Source organism: Plecotus auritus, assembly GCF_963455305.1.
Source record: "Plecotus auritus genome assembly, chromosome: 4".
Lineage (NCBI taxonomy): Eukaryota > Metazoa > Chordata > Mammalia > Chiroptera > Vespertilionidae > Plecotus > Plecotus auritus.
The window spans coordinates 20,439,275-20,460,813 of NC_137775.1; the positions used below are offsets into that span (position 1 = coordinate 20,439,275).

General features: G+C 37.8%; 1 protein-coding gene across 2 annotated transcripts in view; it reads left to right on the top strand.

Annotated features, from left to right (window-relative positions):
- Positions 1 to 21,539, top strand: part of LAMA2 (laminin subunit alpha 2) — a 519,987-nt gene that overhangs the window by 304,255 nt on the left and 194,193 nt on the right. For both annotated transcript variants that reach the window (XM_080664727.1, XM_080664728.1), the window contains 3 exons: positions 8,546 to 8,632; positions 15,751 to 15,962; positions 19,728 to 19,834. In XM_080664727.1, coding sequence (XP_080520853.1) covers positions 8,546 to 8,632; positions 15,751 to 15,962; positions 19,728 to 19,834 — 406 coding nt within the window. The remainder of the gene's footprint in view (positions 1 to 8,545; positions 8,633 to 15,750; positions 15,963 to 19,727; positions 19,835 to 21,539) is intronic.

Consider the following 21,539-nt stretch of genomic DNA (forward strand, 5'->3'; position numbering starts at 1 on the left):
AATCATTTCCAAAGTTTAGGGTATAAGCCTGGGTGGGCACAAAACTGAGGAACCTTTAGCAACAAAGGGTGTCATAGAAGAGGAAGAAGGCAAAAGGGAAAGCTACTGCAAAATAATGAATATAGGAGAACAAATTAAATCCCTTCACAATTAATGGTTAGTGGGGCCTATGTTGACTGTAATTTGACACGAACCTTGCTCTCTGGTGTATTTGTGAATGATTATATCGTGCAATAGAAAACCTGTTCATTCACTATGACTGAATGAATTCTGCAGAGCCACTTAATATAGACGAAACCCATTGTTCAACACTATCTTTCACTGAAGAAAGCAGAAGGATTGCTTTTCTCCACTGATTTGTGTTGCACTTCTTCTCAGCCAGAAGTCATAGGGACTAGTACCGCTGTCAATCCAGCAGAGCTGGCCAGTTATAGCACCATATGAATCTTAGCATCATACATTTTTAGAATTACATAACTAATTGAATATGTAGAGTTTATGGATTAATCCTCAAGTCTGACCAACATGACTACAAATGCAGATGGACCATTAGGGAGAGAACTTTGTGTAATTGTTGGCACTCATAGCCCGTCCTTCTCTGTTTACTATGCTTCTACCTTAAAATGGGTTCTAAGTGTGTTTGAAAGAAAAGAGAAAGTAAGCAAGTGCTAGAACACCATTCATCAGTGTCAAAGGGATTGCGGTACCAGGGCCCAATGAGTGTATTTCCTCGAGTCTGTGTATTCCAATTTTGTATGATTATACAGATTTTTTAAAAAAATTCAATAGTAACAATATCAGTTATACCAAGTATTTAAAGATCCTTCATTTTTCAACATGGTTACATGTACATACTTTTACCCGTATAAGTAGAATCGGGAATAGAGTAGTAACCTATTTTAAATTCTAGCTTTAAATGTGGCATTTTGGGGGGACAGTGATAATTCACTTATTTATAAAATCCTGAAAGTTTGTATCCAGTGTTCTAAAGTCTCTTAAATTTAGAACAACTTGGAAAATTAACATAGTTTACTGCACAATTGTAATGAAACAAAGTTTATTTTAATCTAATAACCTAAGTTTTCTTTTAAAATCATTAAATAACGGGACACAGTACCTTAGAGGAAGTCTCCTTTTCAAAAGTTTTAAAATAGTCATTACTGCTATTTTAAACTCTGAAGACTAAATTGAACATAATATATATTGAATATGGACATATTGATATGAATATGATTGTATGATATATCAAGAAGAAAAAGAAATCAGCTAGAGATTGCTGCAACCTTCATCTACAGGTTAAAGCTTAGTGATGGTTTTACCTTAGTGACTTATCTATTTGATCTCTGATCATAAATCTTATAGATCACAAGGATTTTGGATCTAAATTTCTTACATAACATTGCTAAATAAAACAGATGTGTAGGGAGATAGAGATAAGTATTGGTATACTTATTTTGATGTATAAATAAAGAAAAGCATGTAATATTTAAATTATATATCCTATATAATAAAACCCTAATATGCAAATCGACCAAATGGTCGCTATGATGTGCACTGACCACCCGGAGGCAGATGCTCAATGCAGGAGCTGCCCCCTGGTGGTCAGTGCGCTCCCATGGGGGAGTGCCACTCAGCCAGAAGAGGGGTCCCGGACTGCGAGAGGGCACAGGCCAAGCTGAGGGAACCCACCCTTTCTAGTGCACTAATGTCATGCACCAGGCCTCTAGTGTATATATATATATAAATTTCATCAACTATTTACAGTGTCTGCTCTTTACTTAGCCTCATCTTAGTGATGTATATATTATAGCTATGGATTGTAGCTAGATCATGAAATTTATCTCTAGAGAAGCAAATAAAATTGTAAATATTTCAAATGTTTTATATTAATTAATTTCTGACATCACATAGCTTATAGATTAAATATTTTATGAAATTAACACATGATTATTTGCCTTTGAACACCCCGGATGTGTTTGAATAGTTATTATAATCATAGATTTTCATCAATTACATAATAAAATTAGAGACATTCTTGGCACAAAGCTGGACAGAAGGCAAACACTCAATACATTCTACCTACTAATATTATGAATATGTACTTCTTTGTGTGCATCAGGAATGCTGAAATTTATCTTCCTGAAAGAATGGACCACTTCTAGAGCTGACTCTTGGATTCACCCCAGCACCACATTGAATTATTGTTAAAATTAATAGTTCTAATAGAAAATATTATTTTCTAATATTATTCTGAGGCAAAAGGTAAATTTAAGTAAACATTGAACAACATTCTTCAGAAATTTTAGAGTGTGTTAGATAATTTAGAGTACTTTCCTATACGAAGTTTTATGTCCATATGGGTGATTATGATCTATCATACTAATTCCATAAACCAGGATGGAAAACTAGACTCCTGAGAAATTAAGTGACTTGATCATGATCATACAGCTTGCTTGTGGCAGAACCAATATTAGAACCCATGTATTCACCCCTCTGTTCTTCTTCCAGTGGGGCTATAGAAGTAGAAACAATTTCAGAGACATTGACGAGAAGCAAAGAAAAATAGTTAATAGAACTTAAGGTTAGACAAACTGTAAATGTTCATTGTAAAAATGACCCTGGGTTTGGCAACCATTATGCTAACTCAAATGTAAGGACTTGGGCAGTTTATTTCTTTCATAGAAAACAGTTTATTTTTTAAATAATGGGAAAATAATAGAGATAGTAATGCTTATCATATGGTACAAGGACTTCTCCACCTTTTCCAATCTCTCTTGCAATTGGGTTGAGGCTATGTCACTAGTTCTGGCAAATGGGTTAGGTGCAGTTAATAGTTGTCCATGCTCTTTCTTCTCTCATGAGAGTCCATCTTGAGGCGGCAGCATGGCAAAGTGGTGAAATGCCCATTCTTTGATATCTGAATGAATCTGTGGAACAGAGTTCCCTACTAATAAGCATTAGCTATGTAGTATGAACTTGAAATAAGCCTTTCTTGTGCTAAGCTAGTAAAATACTGGAGTTTATTTGTAACCATGGATATCTTTTCCTATAGTATTAGCTAAAAGTTGATCTGTGTGCCTTCCTTGTGTTTACACCTGCCTCCTTTCTCAGAAAGTGCAAGTTTAATTATGTAATGGGTGACTAAGTACCTTAGAATTTAAACAAATCAATCTACTTTGGCAAAACATTTTAAAGTATTAAATCACAGCTATGATATACTATGCCACTGTAAGAGTTTCTTTCCTACATTTTTAGCATAAAAGCCTTTATTAAGTAGATCATATTACCTCATTTTGCAGAATGAGAAACCCAGGTTTAGAGAAATATAATATCCAAAGACAGAAAATAACCCAATTCTAATTACAAAACCCAATTACAGACACTAATTCAAATTTCATAGTATTTGAAGATAATTAAAGAAACATGTGTTTGTTTAATGGTTTTCCTAAGAATATATAAAACAGAGATCACTGAACTGAAAGAAGAAAACACTTATGAAGAAACATCAAAAATTCATGTGGCCCAAACCGAAATCATGAAGCAAATGAGTCTTTCCTTCAATTTTCTTCTCTTCCTCTCAGGCCTCTGCTCCTTCTCATCCCTTTGCAGCTTCTAATCCCTTTTGGTTTCTCTTGCCCTACCCAAGTGTTCCAGTTTACAATTAGTTAAAAGGAATTCTTCTTCCTTATTGTATCTACAAACACAGAACATGCCCTGATTGTCTAACCCTAATGATGGAAATGTTATGCCAGTGACCAAGGGAATGTTTAGTCCCAAGAGACAGTTTGTTCCCTCTTGCAATAGCTGTGAGATAGCTCAAAGCCATATGTTGACCTGCCACTACCAAATGAACATAATCTTACAAAATAAATTTTGCACTTTGATTTGATTTGATTTTTCAGGATTTTTTTTGCCTTTAACCTTATTGATGCATTTTATCTTTTTTAAAATATTTTTTTATTGATTTCAGAGAGGAAGGGAGAGGGGGAAAGAAATAGAAACATCAATGATGAGAGAGAATCATTGGTCACCTGCTTCCTGCATGCCCCCTACTGGGAATCAAGCCCGTAACCCAGGCAATTCATTTTATCTTAATGTACATCTGTTGGTAGGTAGAATTAAATTATTTTTGGAGCAAATTCATACATAGTACACACACACACACACACACACACACACACACACACACACACATATATATATATATATATATATATATCATCCTATCTAATAAAAGAGTAATATGCAAATTAACCATTACTCCGCTACACCCACAAGCCACACCCACAAGCCAATCAGGAGCAAGTATGCAAATTAACCCAACCAAGATGGCTGCAGCCATGGAGCGAGCAGGAGACTTGGGTTTCCCTGGCAATGGAGGAAGCCAAGCTTTCTGCACGTCCTGGCGGGCCAAGGCCTCCACTCAAGGCTACAAAGTTTCAATTATAGAAGATAAATAAATCCCAACAAAAATGGCTGCAGCCACGGAGCTGGAGAGAGCAGGAGGCTTGAGTTTCCCCTGGTGATGGAGGAAGCCAAGCTTTCCGCACACCCTGGCAGGCCCAGGCCTCCACTCAAGGCTACAAAGTTTCAATTATAGAAGATAAATAAATCCCAACAAAAATGGCTGCAGCCACGGAGCTGGAGAGAGCAGGAGGCTTGAGTTTCCCCTGGTGATGGAGGAAGCCAAGCTTTCCGCACACCCTGGCAGGCCCAGGCCTCCACTCAAGGCTACAAAGTTTCAATTATAAAAGATAAATAAATCCCAACCAAAAATGGCTGCGGCCATGAAGCGAGCAGGAGGCTTGGCTCTGCTCAAGGCTACAAAGTTTCAATTATAGAAGATAAATAAATACCAGGGCCTCCACTTGAGTTGCCTGGAGGCGTGGCTGACCTGCAAACCACCACAGGCCCCTTGCCCAGGCCACCCCATGCCCCAAGGGAACCCCCACTCTGATCTAGGACACACTTCAGGACAAATCAGCTAGCCCCCACCAGTGCACCAGGCCTCTATCCTATCTAATAATCCTATATAATAAGAGAGTAATATGCAAATTAACCATCACTCCAACACAAGATGGCTGCCCCCATGTGGACACAAGATGGCCAGCAGGGCATGGCAGTTGGGAGGGACCAGGCCTGCAAGGGAGGGCAGTTGGGGGCAATCAAGCCTGCAGGGGAGGGCAGTTAGGCCGGCAGAGGAGGGAAGTTGGGGGTGACCAGGCCTGCAGGGAAGGGCAGTAGGGGAGGACCCAGGCCTGCAGGGGAGGGCAGTTAGGGCCAAACAGGCTGGCAGAGGAGCAGTTAGGCATCAATCAGGCTGGCAGGGGAGTGGTTAGAGGGTGATCAGGCTGGCAGGCAGAAGTGGTTAGGGGCAATCAGGAAGGAAGGCAGGCAAGCAGTTGGGACCCAGCAGTCCTGGATTGTGAGAGGGATCCCAGATTGGAGAGGGTGCAGGCTGGGCTGAGGGACAGCCCCCCCGTGCACAAATTTCATGCACCAGGCCTCTAGTTATAAATATAAAATTCTATGTTCAGCCATTAATAAAAATGACTTCCATGTGCATATCTTTACTATGCAGTTTAAAATTAGCTTCTCTTCCTCTACTTATTTGTGGAAATGCTTGCTCTCCTTGGGTCTCTTGTGTCTTCTGTGGCATGTAGTAGATACTTCAGGAAGCAGAACACTCCCTCTGCCAGTGTAGAGCTGGCCAACTAGAGTCAAATGACATAATCTTGGAAGCACTTGAAGTCAACAATGATCTTACAGTTCCCTTGTTCTGTCACAGAACAGTTAGCTTCATATTTTGGCCCAACTCAAATCAATTTGTTGCATTTGCCAATCCAAATTCTATAGACATTTTTTTTTTGTTTTCCGTGTTTATTTTTCATTCTCATCTTACTTTTGGTATTGAATGCCATTTTCTTCATAACTATATATTCAATTATAGTGATCAGGGAGTGAGCCCTCAGTTTATATTGATTAAAAAACATTGAAGCACAAATGCAGTTATATTTTATGAGGACATTTTGTTTAAATGTATCCTGTCAGGTATTTATATGATTAAAAGTTTAAACACACATTTTTTTTATAAGTAGGTTTAATGCTGTTTGGATAAAGAGAGAAGACAGTATAAGATTAGAATTCAGAAGCCCTGGATCCCATGCTAAATTCTCCTAGCTATGACATTGGGCAAGAAAAAGTATGTCTGCCCGAAGCAGCTCATAAAAGTTGGGGAAAATGCAATAAAATTATTCGCAAAAATCACTCTGAAAATGTAAAGAGCTAATGAAATCTTATATATTATTGTCATTGTTTAAATTTTTCCTGGAAAATAAAAGTATTGACTTTTGTCAGTGACAGCATTTTGCTTTACTTCTGTCAGCTTTAAGCAATGCATGAATATATTAGAAATTTGAAATCTATTTTATACATAGCTTTAAAGTGTCAGAAGCCTTGTCAGGCACCTTTAACATGACTTACGATAAACAGATTTAGGATTTTTAAAAATAATTGGTGTGTTTTTCCTTCAATCACTATCGTCCCACATGGGTGGGAAACCTTTTCCAGAGATGAGGAGATAGTTAAAGAATGCCAATCTTAAAAGAAGGCATACACACATTTTTTAAATTTGTAAAAATCCAGTCCTTCCTTTTATGTGTGAAAACAATAGCAAAGCACGGGGGGAGGAAGGGAAACCCTGTTTCTTGTCACTTTTACATGTGCCTCTTCTCTTCAGTGCAGCCATACTCCTGCCAGAAACTCACCCACAGTGAGCTCCCTGGGGGTCACAGGTGGCAAGCCACAGGCTGCCTCTAAAAGATGGTTCTCCTCTCACAGAGCTCAGGCTGGGTGTGTCTTGGTTCTGCTGTTAATGGCAGCCACCAGAACCCCTTAACGTGGAATATTTTAACTGGGTGATATTTGCAAACTCAAGATATCAGAGACCAAGCTCCCCACCCCCACCCCACTCTATATCTCAACAGATTCATTTAGACTTTCCACTGAGTGGAAATGTTTAAAATGATAAAACTATTGCCCTAACCGGTTTGGCTCAGTGGATAGAGCGTCGGCCTGCGGACTCAAGGGTCCTAGGTTCGATTCCGGTCAAGGGCATGTACCTTGGTTGCGGGCACATACCCGGTGGGGAGTGTGCAGGAGGCAGCTGATTGATGTTTCTCTCTCATCAATGTTTCTAACTCTCTATCCCTCTCCCTTCCTCTCTGTAAAAAATCAATAAAATATATTAAAAAAATTTAAAATGATAAAACTACGTGGTTCTGATAGCTTGCTACTATCAAAAAATTAGGATTATTAAATATTTGAGGGCTACTGTGAGTTCACCCAGAAGAATATTATTCATAATAGTACCGGTGATCCGATCTGCACAAGTGAAGAAAGTATTCCAAAGTCATGCAAGTGTCAGGAGCGGAACGAGACCGGGCCTTGCAATGTTTAATTTGTTGTTCTCCCTCTAATTCAGCTGGCCATCAAGCAAGCCTCTACTGAATTATCCTGTCATATATAATAGAAAATAAATCTATTTAGGGAAGACAGAATGGGAGAAAGATTAATTGGGGGCATTTCCCTTTAAAATGGTAGAGCAGCAGAATTTACAGAATGGGAAATGGTTGATGGCTCTTCAGAGAGCCATCTGTCAGTTTTGGGGTAAGGGTTCATGCATGAGAGGTGTCTCTCACAAGGCAAAGAAGGGTGGCCAGAGTTGAACACATTGTTGAAGGCTAAAGCTAACATGCAGTTAGCTCCTTGGCCGGTTTTAGACTTGGTGTTCAAGTCTGTTCCTTGAGACCCACATAGGAAATATGTGCCACAAGAGAGGTAAACTTTGGGACATGCCAGAAGATGAGAAATGGAAATGTTGTTTTAGTTCCTTTGGTTTTATTATTGCACACCTGATCTCTTGTGAAAGCTTTTGGGAGGCTTCCTTCTGTGTTAACAGCCTGCCCATGAGTACATATGGGCAGCAGCCTGCACACTCACATGCACACATGTGCACACGCATGCATGCACAAAGGCATGCACACATGTTCATGCACACACCTTTGGTAGCAGTACTGAAAGTAGGAACCCCATGACCACCACCATTCCCACCACCACTTCCACTACCATATACTGAACTTTCCAAAACCTCTTAACATTTTTCTGGGAGGCTTCAATTTCAGAAGGATTTGGCTGGAGAGAAAGAATATGAGGCTGTATTTTGCCAGGCCTGGGAATCCCTAGAAAGAAGCAGTACAGTCCCACTTGTTCCTGGTGATCACGGACCCAGAACAGTCAAAAGTCAGTTAATAACATGTCACTGGAATATTGCTCTCTATTGGGCTATGTTCACGTCTGCAGAGATAGCAATGTTATTTCATCCTCGATTGGCCAGACCCTCATCTCTGTCTATGAGACGAGAATGACCAGCCTGTATCCTTTTGTCACAGCAGTACTGGGGAAAGAGAAATGAAAAGATGCCGCTAATGACTTTGTGTATGTGCTTCTTCCTTGTCCCTGTTGTTTCCCAACAACATCAACATAGCTTTAGCCCGACGTGCCATTTAGACCGAAGTCTTGGATTGATCTGTGATGAATGCCCTGTCGGGTACGCAGGACCACGCTGCGAGAGGTAAGCACCAGCACCACTGTCTTTCAAAATGATTTCTACCTGGGGAGCCATAAAACCACAGGCATTATCATCCTTTGTACTGTCCCCCGCCACACTCAGTGAAATGAAAGAAAGTTTCTCACCATACTTGTCCAACAGATACATTATATTTTTATAGTTTATTTATTCTCTGGAAATTTCTCTGTAAATCTCCACTCAGAGAATGTGCGATTAATGTTTTAATCTTTAAAGTTAAGCATTAACCTACAATCTTCCAAGAAAGTATTGCTCAAGTGGAAAGTCACGCACTTTAAGATTTATCTTACTGCCTACCTGGCCACCATTTCTTTTTAGCTTTCTAATTAGCTTTTTGTCCTTAAATTGTGGCTTAACTGTGTAGTTCATAGTTTAGCAAGTAGTTCATAATTTACCTTAAATATAATTTGAAAACAGGAATAAAATGTAATTTATTATCATGATTTATATCCTCTTCTGCGTACTTCGGAGCCAGCGTTGTAATTCCTGTTGATTTCACTAGGCTGCTTTGCCGTGGAGCCATAGATATTATTTTATGTAATTTGTGTAATTATTTCCCCTCCTGAAGTCTTTCTGAAGAAAAGGTTCTTCTGGATTTCAGTTTCAGTATGAAAATGGTACAGAATTCTCCCTTGATACCATTGACAAACACAACAACACCTCTCTGGTTTTAGCACTGAAAATAGGCCCCTTTGCTGTCATCCCAGGGAGCAGGGTTAGGATGGGAGGCAGAGGATGTGACCTGCTTTCACCATCATCACTAACACCACAGAGGGCTGTCCCTGCCTGTCTTCTGTCGTCCTGCCAGCCATCACCCCTATTGCAGCCAGGGTGCACAGACGAAGCAGGGGCCATTCTCCCAGAGAGCATTTAGCTGGCAGCTAGCAGGCCATGGGCAAAGTGCCAATGACAGTTCCTAGCAGCAACAAGTACTATTTGTGACTATGGCAGCGTCTGTAAATTAGTAATGGAATAACAGAACTGAAGTAAGAAGGATGTATTTGCCATCGAGAAATGGAAGGTCTTTAATTGTGTTTAAAATACGAGGACATGTGTATATCACTTATGATAAAAGCAGAACACACCATTTTCAAGACAGATTTACATCAAATGCCTGATGCCCACCCCCCAACACACACACACACACTTCAGCTGATGACAGGCAACCTCTATTATTATTATTTTAGCAACTGGATAATGACAGCTGCTCTGTCATACAAAGCCATTAAATCCATGTACATAGATGAGCATAGTCTCTGATGTTGCTTTGCTTCATGTTCTGTGTGTTCTATGTTAGATACTAGTTTCTGAACTATCTAGAATTTAAAATAATACATTTTGTTTAATAAACATTTGTTTAGCAACTCCCATGTGCTAGGCACAGGGCTGGACAGAGCATATAAACAGATGCATAGTACAATCCTTGCCCGCAAGCAACTTACAGCTTTAACTTTGGTGAGAGTGGTCAAATGGATTCTGGAGAGAATTCCAATCTGAATAATAAAAATCACCAAAGAGAGAAATTCTTGACAAAAAGCATGATTTCCTATCTGAAATCTTTATTAATCTGATTAAAGATGGAAACATATATATGCAACTTATCAAATGGCATGTCTTATCTCCAATTCAAGTTTTCCAGTAAAAAAAAAAATCATCTTATATAGAGGTATGATTTTCTAGCAAGAATTTGGATTAGGGTTTTCCAAGAATGTTCAGGGTTTATCATTTCTCTGTATTTATATAAGCCAGAAAGTTCCTTAGTTGGGTCCAAAAATGTTTAGAAGAAACATTTTCTGAGATATGTAGGCTTCAGTGGAAGGGGGGGTGGGAAATAAGGGTTAGGGAAAGGAGGAGATAATAAAAAAAAAAACAACTTGTCATTAAAACTATTCTGTAAGTGATTGCTGCAATCAGGTTATGCACATCATCTACATAATATCAGCACTGGAAAACCAAGGCAGTGTTCCCCAAACCATAGATGTTCTAGGAATAGAATTCTGTGATCATGTAATCTTGGGAAATACTTATTAACATGTTAAAAGTTCTGACGTGTCTGGAGCGAGGAAATCTGTTCAATTTGTTGAACTCAACATTTAGAGTCTTAAGTGACCATCCAGTCCCTGCTTTTATCATATTGCAAGAATGCTCAGGTGTCCAGGAATTATAACTTTACAGTCTTTATCTCAATTTATTTTCTATTCGATACTTAATTAGCCATAGGTGGGAGCTGTGAGAGCTTTAAAGTTATACAATGTTATATGTCAGTTAGATCTCAATTTAAAAAAAAAAATGATTTTTCCCCCTCTCCTCTCCACTTCCAGACTGGAACCCAGCTTCTATATACCAAAAGGCTGAGTGCATGAGTGTGTGAGCATGCTTGCACATGTGTGACTATGTGCATATTTTAGGCAATAAACATATGAAGGGCCAAAGCAGCCCTGAGTAACTCATCCGAGTGTGTTTCTGCTGACCTCTTCCTTTTCCATGTCCTCTTGATTACCTTTCCCTTCGGGTCTAATATCTCTGTGCATCTTTTCACAACACTCAGGGGGGCACAGGACTCATTCTGCTGCTTTCATCCACATGGGACTCACCAACACCTCTGCTCTCATCACTACTTCTCCATCTGCCTTTGCATGTCCATCTCATTTTCTCTTTGGGGATGAATTTCAGGAGAAGATGCCACATTCATAACAATTGTGACTTTCAGAGCCTGGAGTCCAGAAGATTCCTATCTGGGCTGCTTTCTTGACTATCGGATTCCTTCACTCTGTCATGTAGCACAAGATGACCTTTGCTATTTGAATTGAGAGAATGAAGAAAACTCATGGAAAGGAGGATAGCAAAACAAGATATGCCAAAATAGTAACTGCAGTTCCGTTACATGCAGAACTCTAGTTAGAGTTTTAGGAAACTCGCTTGAGGCCAAAGCACCCATACTTTAAGATATCACTACTTTGCCCTGGTTGGTTTGATTCATGGTTAGAGCATCAGTCTGGGGCCCAAGAGTGGTGGGTTCAATTCCCAGTCATGGGCATGTACCTCAGTTGCATGTTCCATCCCTGACCCCCATCAGGGGCTCCTGCGGGAGGTAACCAATCAATCAATGTGTCTCTTTCATGTTGATGTCTCTCTCTTCCCAGCCTCCTCCCTTCCTCCCTCTCTCTCTAAAAATCAATGTAAAAAATATCCTCAGGTGAAGATTAATATGTATATCACTGCTTTCTTCTGGAGAATGTTTTAAACAAATAAGAAGAGAGTCAGGGATGAGGTATTTATCATGGCACTTTGCTAAGATTCTAGTCTTTTATCATCTGGACAAAAGGAGAAAAATTGAAAAGCAAGGCAAAAGGGGATGAGTGTTGGAGCATCAAGAGAAATTAATGAGATACACAGACCCTTTAAACCCTGTCCCGTCCCTACCTGGCCAACTTTTAATAACACCTCACTAAGTGAAGAGAGAGGTCAAATTTAACATTAATTTCACACTTGCTACTAAGAATACAGAAGTTATTTGAATCTAATTGCTTCATATTTTGAAAATTCACAGACAATTTATCCACATGATTCATATTTAATGTCAAAAAAGTTCTTTTTTGTTTTTTAAATTTTAAGTCCCAAATTCCAGTTAGCTGTTCTCTGCTTCAGAAATGCCTGAGTCTGAATCAAGACTAACTGTTATCTGATCACCATGCTGGTGAGATTCTACTCGTGGTTCAGTCTGCTTGAGCCCCTGAGTCCTGAATGCCCTTGAGAAAGAAGTTGCAGAAATAAGAAAAGAGGGACACTTATACTTACTTGGTAGTACTATTAGCAAAACTATGGCTTCATGTGAGGTTTCAAAGGAATGCATATGTGGTTTCACAGTTTGTACATTGCATAAAAGGACTCAACCAAAGGACAGATTAGGGGATCAAATCCAATGTGCCCCCTTCTTGCTGTGCCCATTATTTCCTCCCTTTTTTGCATATGCCCAGAGAAAACCATTTTTTCTAATTTGTAGAAAGGCACCATATAAAGCAGGTAAACCACAGAAATATTGCACAGCCATTTATATTTCAGCCACCCTCCTCTGTGCCTGTGCCAATTCTGTTCCCTCTGCCTCATCAACTCTTAAAATTCAGCTCTATCTTCCTGAAAGCATCCTTAATTAATCTTAATATGAGTTGGTTGCTCTTTTCTATGCTTGCAAAACAGTATTTGCTTATCTCTAGACATTCAGTGCTAGATTTTTAAGTATGTCTTTCTTCTTCATGGACTGCAGTACAAAGACTGTGCCTTATTTATATTAGTATTATGTAATAGTGCACAGAAGATGTTTGAGGAAGGGCAGGAGGGCAGGGGGAGCAAGAGCTTGTCTAATTTGCTTAGGGAGATTTAAGCATTCTTTTCAGTCCATGGAAACATATGCCACAATTTTAGCCAAAAGTTGTTGAAGAAATGATGGAGTAGAGTGGGATAACAGTCTCACCAGTGTTGCTTTCTTCTTCTTACTGTTATCTCTATCCACCTCTGCCATTCTTATCTCTATCTCTATCTCTATCATCATCTCATCTCTGTCTCTTTCTCTAATCTTCATCTCCATCTCCATCTCTGTCTCTATTCTATCTCATCTTTCTATCTTGTTCTCTCTTCCTCTATATTGCTCCTAAGTCATTACATAACTGCATGTGTTATTTGGAGTATCATTTATATTTAAAGTGTCTCTTTCTAAAATACTGCAATTTTATTTGAAAAAGTTAGCAAATATGAAATGGAACAGTGACTTTGTTATGTCAAGGTGTTCCTCTCTGGCAAGAAATTCAATAAGCTCTTTGTTTTTTAAAAAAATCCTCATTCTGTCTTGCATATGACAATGAGAGGACTTCAGATTTTTAATTACAAGTAATGTTGGTAGGGTGAAATTCTGAGAATAAGAATTTGGTAAGGTCCAATGGACTGTGATTTACACCAATTTTTATAAAATGAGTCATAGTTGATCAGACTATACAGCACTGTTATTATTAATAAAATCTATATGGTTAGCAGTATTGTTTTCACTGACCCTAGAATCACTTTTTAATTCTATTGAAACATTTTTATAAGTATCTAAGAATACTATTCTATGTATAGAATCCCATATACATATCCATCAGTAATAAAACTTGAATGCACTCTTTCAATAAAGTGACATATGGATTATCTCTCATGTATAATCAGTAAGTATCTGTTCTACAATAAAAAATAAAAGTTTGATACTTCTTCAGTTACTCTAATTTTCTCATGGACTGAGGTGTGTTGTGTGTGTGTGTGTGTTGTGTGTGTGTGTGTGTGTTTATTGTGGGAGAATTGTAGACTTATTAATTGGTATCTGTGTTGAGAAAAATTTCCAGATCTTGTTATAGAACACCATCTTTCCTGAGGGCAGTAAGTCATTTTGAGGAAAGTGAGCCGAAAATAATGGGTTTTTGTTGACTGTGATAATGATCATTGTATATCGTTATTCTAGAGAAGCAAAGTCACACTCTTAATGGTAAACAAAATGAGATACATTTGGGCGTGATCATAAGCTCTGAATATCAAGTAAGGCAAAAAGAATTGGGTTAAAATTCAAAAGGATTTTCCTATTATGTTTGTCAAATACCACCCTGAAGGGATTGTGGGGGAATGTTAAGCACTCAAACATTAGTTCACATTTTACAAAAAACAATTAATAAGCAATTATATTTGTGGGTGGCAATGTTCTTCCAAGCAATATTTATACATCATTACATAAAATAATTTATAAAATATTTTATAAATATAATCTTTAAAATTAATATCATTTTTTAAATTATGATAAAAGGTTAATTCTGCAAGACTATTGCATCAATATATGTTCTAGAAAACTTGGACTGAATTAATGACTTTGCACCATAATTGTGATGTTATTAAAGTATCCTCCGATGATGTACTGGATTTAAACTATTTCTTCTTTGACTGGTAGAGAGCATTTCTCTACACAATGACTTACACAGCTGTGAGTGGATGAGCATGATAGTAGTGTACTATAGAAATTATATTCTCCCACATGGTTTTTGTTCCCCTTCAATTCTGAACTTTTTTGAAAAGTCATTTTCTGTTGCTAACACAGTGCAGATAACAGAGCTACCCTGACTGTAATATTTCAGATACACTGTTTTGCTTCTCTTTTGGCAAGTGTGGCTTAATAGGAAGCAAATATAATTGAAAGAGAAAACAGAGCAGAATATAAACAGGTGCTCCCTGTAAGGATGTATTTGTGCATCTGTAGCATTTTTAAACATAACATAGGAGAAAAGGATAATATTATACTATAATTTTTAAAATCTCTGCCAGGCCTCATAAATAAGTAAACTTGTTTTTCCAATAATATCTTAAATAGTGATTAGTCCTTTTTAAAAAAACTAAAGTTTGCTAATATGAGTTGTGGCAGTTATGCATCATCTTTTGGCATGTTAACATAGTACTAGTATACAGGCACATGTACTTCTCAGTAAAGACTCTTCATTGAAAATCTGCCTCTGTTTGGGTATGCAAACACGTACAAACCTATTGTTAATATAAAGATACCCATAGCTTCCACCCAAATAATAAAGAGACCCTTTAGAGTTATAATTTTCTATTTAATAAATTTTGGAATTCTCACTACTGAATTTCCGTGTGAGCCTGTTTTCTCATAACAAGCTCTTGTTGCAACAAAAACCCAAAAATATGAACCTTACATATTTGTACAGGAAACAACCAATTGGAGTAGATAGATATAACGTGTTGTACTACAAAGGCTTTCCAATGTGGACGTGGATTCCTCTAAAATGCCAGGAGCAGATTTCTTATTATGCTTTGGTCTCGTCTTCAGTGCCAGTAACAAGATTTTTTTTTTTCTTGCTGAAATCTAATTACTAGTGGGGCTGGCAGGATTTCATCTTGTATCTACACTACAGTTGTGGAAAAACACTTTTAATCATCTTGCATTTGAGAAAAGGAACACTTAAAAAGAAAATGTATCCTGAGAGAGGGATAGTGTGAAAATATGTAGTAAGTATTACCCTGATGGGTTTCACTAATTCCTCCCAAATACTCACTGATGAATTCTTTTGCCTTAGGTGTGCAGAAGGCTATTTTGGACAGCCTTCTGTAGCTGGAGGATCATGTCAGCCATGCCAATGCAATGACAACCTTGACTTCTCCATCCCTGGCAGCTGTGACAGCTTGTCTGGCGCCTGTCTGATATGTAAGCCAGGTACAACAGGCCGGTACTGTGAGCGCTGTGCTGATGGATATTTTGGAGACGCAGTTGATGCAAGGAACTGTCAGCGTAAGTTTGAACTATTGATGCCCCTGACAGAATTGATGCATTGCACCTCAGAGTAGCTGATGAGTTCTTGAGTGAGATTGGAGAGTAGGAAATTATGTGTAATACATCTATGATAGACGCACAACCTATACACAGAGTCTGCAGATCCTAAAACATTTTCTTACTAATAGAGTAAGTCACTGGAAAATTAATGCATTGTTGAAGTGCCATTGTTTTTCAAATGATGCACATATTTCTGTTTACATGTGGGACAAATATTCTAAAATAATGTATGTCCATAGCAGAAAAGAAAATCTTGAAAAATAGGTTGGATCTATTTAGCCTTTATTGATTTATCTCAGATCTAATTATTTTCTTGAAATAAATGTATCTGCCCACATTATTGAACTAGTATCTATCAGTAGGTGTGAATCTGTATTCCTTTCATATGTGAACTTTACATTCTTGCATTTCATCATAGTTGGAAAATTCTGCCAATATTTTTGCACACTGTCATTTGTAATTGTTAAACGATTAACCTTCACCTTAGGACTATTCATAGAATGCTATCTATTATCTTTCCACAAAAGTAGCTATTGCAGGGCCTCATTCATAATGGTCAGTATAGCCCTCCCTCATCTTTCCCTTCTTAGTTCTGTTATAGTGTTGCAGAGAATTTGCCAGTGCTTTATATTAGTGCTAATATAAATGCAAGGGAGATCTTGTGGAGAGTGAAGTGGAATGTTAGTCCATATTAGCCCTTGAGTGGTTTGCACTGCCATCATCAGCTTCATCTGTTGTCAGAATCCTCAAGCAGAACAAATATCAGCCCAACTGTTTAATTCTGCCAGTTGCATTATGTAACAAGAGACTCTTCCAATCATTCAGTGGCTCCCAGGAACTGCAAAAATATAGAAACCACTGGAAATCTAGTCTGTTACTCTATGCTGTAAACACCTATTTCAATAAGAGCGGTGTCTTTCTCCTCATAGATTTGTAAGATGAGTGTCAGTTTTTTGTCACTTGAAAATGGCAATTTGTTGAATCAAAACCAAATCACTCTGGGACAATGAATCTATTAGTTTCATCTGTCACTTAATGATTTTTAAAGCAGATTTTCCAACAGCTCTGGAGGGCCTTTAAACACTGTGGGTTTATGGCATCTTTGCAAAATAATCGGGAGCCTTTAAGAAATTTGTCCATTCAAACACATCATCTAGGATCTGCACTTTCTAGCTGTGTGATCTCGGGCAAGACATTTCACCTCACTGAGACTCAATTTCATCGTTTACATAAAGGGTCACAATTTTCTGTGGGGACTAAAGGATCTACCCCACAGACAGTATCCAGTGAACTGCCTGGGGTCTGGCATGCTCACACATGGTAGCTCCTTCCGTAGTAGTGCTGTGGTGGTTGTGAGTTCTGTGGGGTGTTCATTTTAGGGCTGTATTAATCATTTAATGACCTTTTTTACTATTTTCCAATAAACCCCTCCAAAAATTTTGAGGAGATTTTTTCACTCATTTTATTGTAGTAAATCGGGAATCGGTGGCATAAAACCTTAAGAACACATACAAGAATATGGTATGAAAACATTTGTGAATCATCACCAATTTTTATATTAATTGCCATGAACAATAGACATGATTAGGTTTTTTAATGCTTCTTGGCATGTCATTAAGATTAAAACTATAAGAAACTAATTTATTATCTATTTTGAAGATAATTTTTCACAGATGCAATAGCTTTTCTCTGCATAGGTGGTAAACCCTCAAGAGAATAAAATTCACGATAAAGCATTATTTACTTGCCTCTAAATTTCTTCACGGAAAGTACACCACTCCAAAGAAATATATTTTGCTTTTCAAATTTATCCATAGTGTTTGTGTCATACATTTCTTTAAAAATGTCACTTAATTTTTTTACACAGCTTTTGTTATTTTTAAGTTGACAACAATTACCATTAATTAAGAATGACATTAAGGCCATACATGTCATTTAAAAATGCCACTTAAAAATTCTACATTGCTTACATTATTTTCAGAATGACTTTAATTTATGGTAAATTTAATCTTATACTCCCACTCTAAGAAAAAGTGGCTTCTAAATTCTTAATTATTTAAGATTTTAAAAACATTTCTGTATAATATACATAGAAACATACATAAAGATATTAAAAGTTTATACAATAATTCTAGTGTTCAAATGAAATGAATAGTTAAAGAAAATATTTTTCAGACTTTCCTCATACCCCAAATATAGACTGTCCTTGGACCAAGTCCCAAGGAAAGTGACTGGCTGCAGATGGGGCTGGGCTCTCGACACCCACTCAGTTGCTATCAAGTTGGCAGACACTGAAGGCCAAACTACTCGAAGAAAAATCAAACAGTTTTTAGAAAAGCAATAAAACTAAGTAGAATCTGGAGCCGGATGAATAGAATAATAACATACGCTGATGGAGTAGCTATTTATAATGTATTTATAAGCTGTGCTCAGATCAAGGTATCCAGAAACATGAAATATTGTGTAAAACTTTACAAAACCATTTATGAATAATCTAAATTCCCATATCATCTCCCCCTTGTATATTTTTTTGTTCTGGTATCAGTGAAATTGTATATACCATTGAATATACTCATAGAGTTCAGAGTGAGCCAATAATTACGGTTGCATTTGTAAAAAGACCACTTACTTTTTAAACTGATATATGGTTCAGGATGATATCAGACAACTTCATAACACAGAAATGACAAATAATTACTTAAACCAAATATATTTTCTATCTTTGGAGATAGTATGGAAGTTGTAAAGTAAAAGTTCTTCCTGAAAATTGTAATGCTATATTCCTAGTACACTTGAAACAATGTTTTTATCTTACATACTTTCTAATCTTAAAGGTATGTATGTGTGTGTGTATATATTTTTCATATATAGAAAATTTCCCCTCAAACTCATGTTTTGAGCTTAATAAAAAACAGGCACATAGTAAATAATTATTAAATTTAAAAAAGTAATGTTGCTCGATTAATAGTGGCATTAATATTATACTATGGGTGCTATTAATTTTGATAATTTCTCAAAAAATATTTTAGCTCTATAGTTAATATGCATTACTTAAAATGGGGATTATAATATTTTAAATGTTATGCCAATGCATCTATAAAGAAGTGAAAGAGCTGAAGAAGTGATAGAATTAACATTCACCTGGAGTCAGGGGACTGAGATTCTGGACTCAGCTATATTACCTACCAACCGTGGCCTTGTACGAGTTATGGCTTCTTTGAATTTCAATGTCTTCATTCTCAACATTGGAATAATCATGATGATATTAATATTTCAGTAGCATATCGATGTGCCAGGTATTGTGCTAAAGCTTTATCCAACTTGATCCTACAGTTTGTAGAGTTGTAAGGATCAAATGACATAAAGCCTAATAGGTCATCTAGCACAGAGGTGGGGAACCTTTTTTCTGCCGAGGGCCATAAGGATATTTATAACATAATTCATGGGCCATACAAAATTATCAACCTAAAAATTAGCCTGCTATATTTGTAACATTTAATTAACTCATCCCTAATGCCTTGGCATGGCCAGACCAAATGATCTTGTGGGCCTTACGTAGCCCGCAGGCTGGACATCCCCCACCCCTGATCTAGCAAGTCAGAAAACATTCTATTCTAAAAAGTTAGTTGTCAATACTACTATCTTGGGGATATTATTATTCAATAAGCCTATTAAGACTATTACAAAGCTTTTCCCAGTGACTGATCTCTCTTTTCTTTATAGCTTGTCGCTGTAATGCCAATGGCTCCTTCTCTGAGGTTTGCCACACTCAGACAGGACAGTGTGAATGCAGACCTAATGTGCAGGGCCGGCGGTGTGATGAATGTAAGGTAAGGAGTAGGAGCTTACTTCCTCCTTGAAAAGTCTCCTTAGCTTTCGATGATACACATCTTAGTATATTAAAAGAGAGGTTCAGGATTATCTAATTCGACATGTGAAATTACTGGGATCACTGAAATGGTTTCTCAAAATAGAACAAAATTTGCTATACACTAGCATTTGACCTTCAACCTGTATTTTCCTTGGTTTTGTGTAATATTTACTCCACTTCAGATGTTTCTGAATCAGATAACAGAAATTTACTCTCCAGTCTATGGAGACAAAAATATCTTTCCTTTGCCTTTACCTTGTTGGCAGAATAAAATGTATCATCCATTTGCTTTTAGCAAACTCCTTGTTGCAGTTCCATCATTTAGATGTCAGTTCCAATGAGCACTTTACTTAAATGTTTTCAGTAGAGAAGCTCATCGAGGTAGTTTTTGGATACACCCTTTGGCTAAAGTGAAACAATAATAAAAATCTCTTGCTCTCAGTTCTGAACCCATTGCCCCACCTTCAGTATGGAAAGACCTGGAGATCCCTCTGTGAGAGCAGGTGGGTTTGTACCACCTCTCACATAAATATATATTTTTGGTGCTAACAATTGTTAAATAGAAGCAAGCACTTCTCAGATGTCATCAAACTGACCTTTTTGTAGGAAGCTTGAAAATGTCACTTGTTTCTATCTCCTGAATAATATTGTATGCTCTTACTTTTGTTTGTTTTTCTTTTTCTTTTGGCTTTTAAAGTCCAATATGTGGTGGGACCCTGAGAAACGATTCTGTGTGTTATGTGACTGCAACCCCATTGGCTCTCTGTCACCACGGTGTGATATGACAGGAAAATGTGTCTGTAAATCAGGCTTCGTAGGGAAACAGTGCAACCTGGGCAGGCAGGTGCACCGACAGAAGGAGCATCCACGAAGAACGCAACCGGTGCTGGGGTCTCCCCAGAGATGGGGTCCCAGCAGCTCCAGAGGCTGCCCTCGGGGAGCATACTGGCCCGCGGCCCGGGTAATCCCAGTGCTGCATGGCTCTGGCGTGGCATGTTGTGTTCCGTGTGCTGCGGCTGACAATCCCTGATGCCATTTTACAAAAAAATGGTTGCTAAGTGTGCAAATTGCAAATGCAAAAACTGGACAATTCCTGATTGATGCCTTGCCTTTTAAAAATAGCTATCCATGTTTCCAAAAGTATATTCAAGTTCATAGGTTAATAAAGTTTTGATTAACCATGGATGTGTAGAAAACAGAGAAAAATATAAGTGTGGGAACCTTAAATCTTAGAAGTGGAAAGGTCCTCAGGTATCATTTGGAGCAAACTCATTTCTATGAATGAACAAATAAAGGGAAATCTAGCAAAGAAACTAACTTGCCCAAGAAAATTCAGCTCATTGACCTGCCAATTTCAGCATAATGAATGATTTGATTACATGTCCACACCATAATTTTGCTCTAGGATACAACAAACACAAGAAACATATTGTAAATGCACAACATACACCAAGTATGGAAGCGTATTCTCTGTTACAAAAGATGGGACCCCTTCTCATAAGGCAAAACAAAACAAATGTTGGGACGAAGGAAGGAGGGAAAGCTAAGCCCGCAGCCAATCTGCAGAGTAGCAGGGGACGATGAGGCTTGCCAGTGTAGTATCGGAGCCTGTGGGAGAGCTGAGTGTAGGGGATAGAAGAAAGTGAGAGTGTTCTACAAAGTAA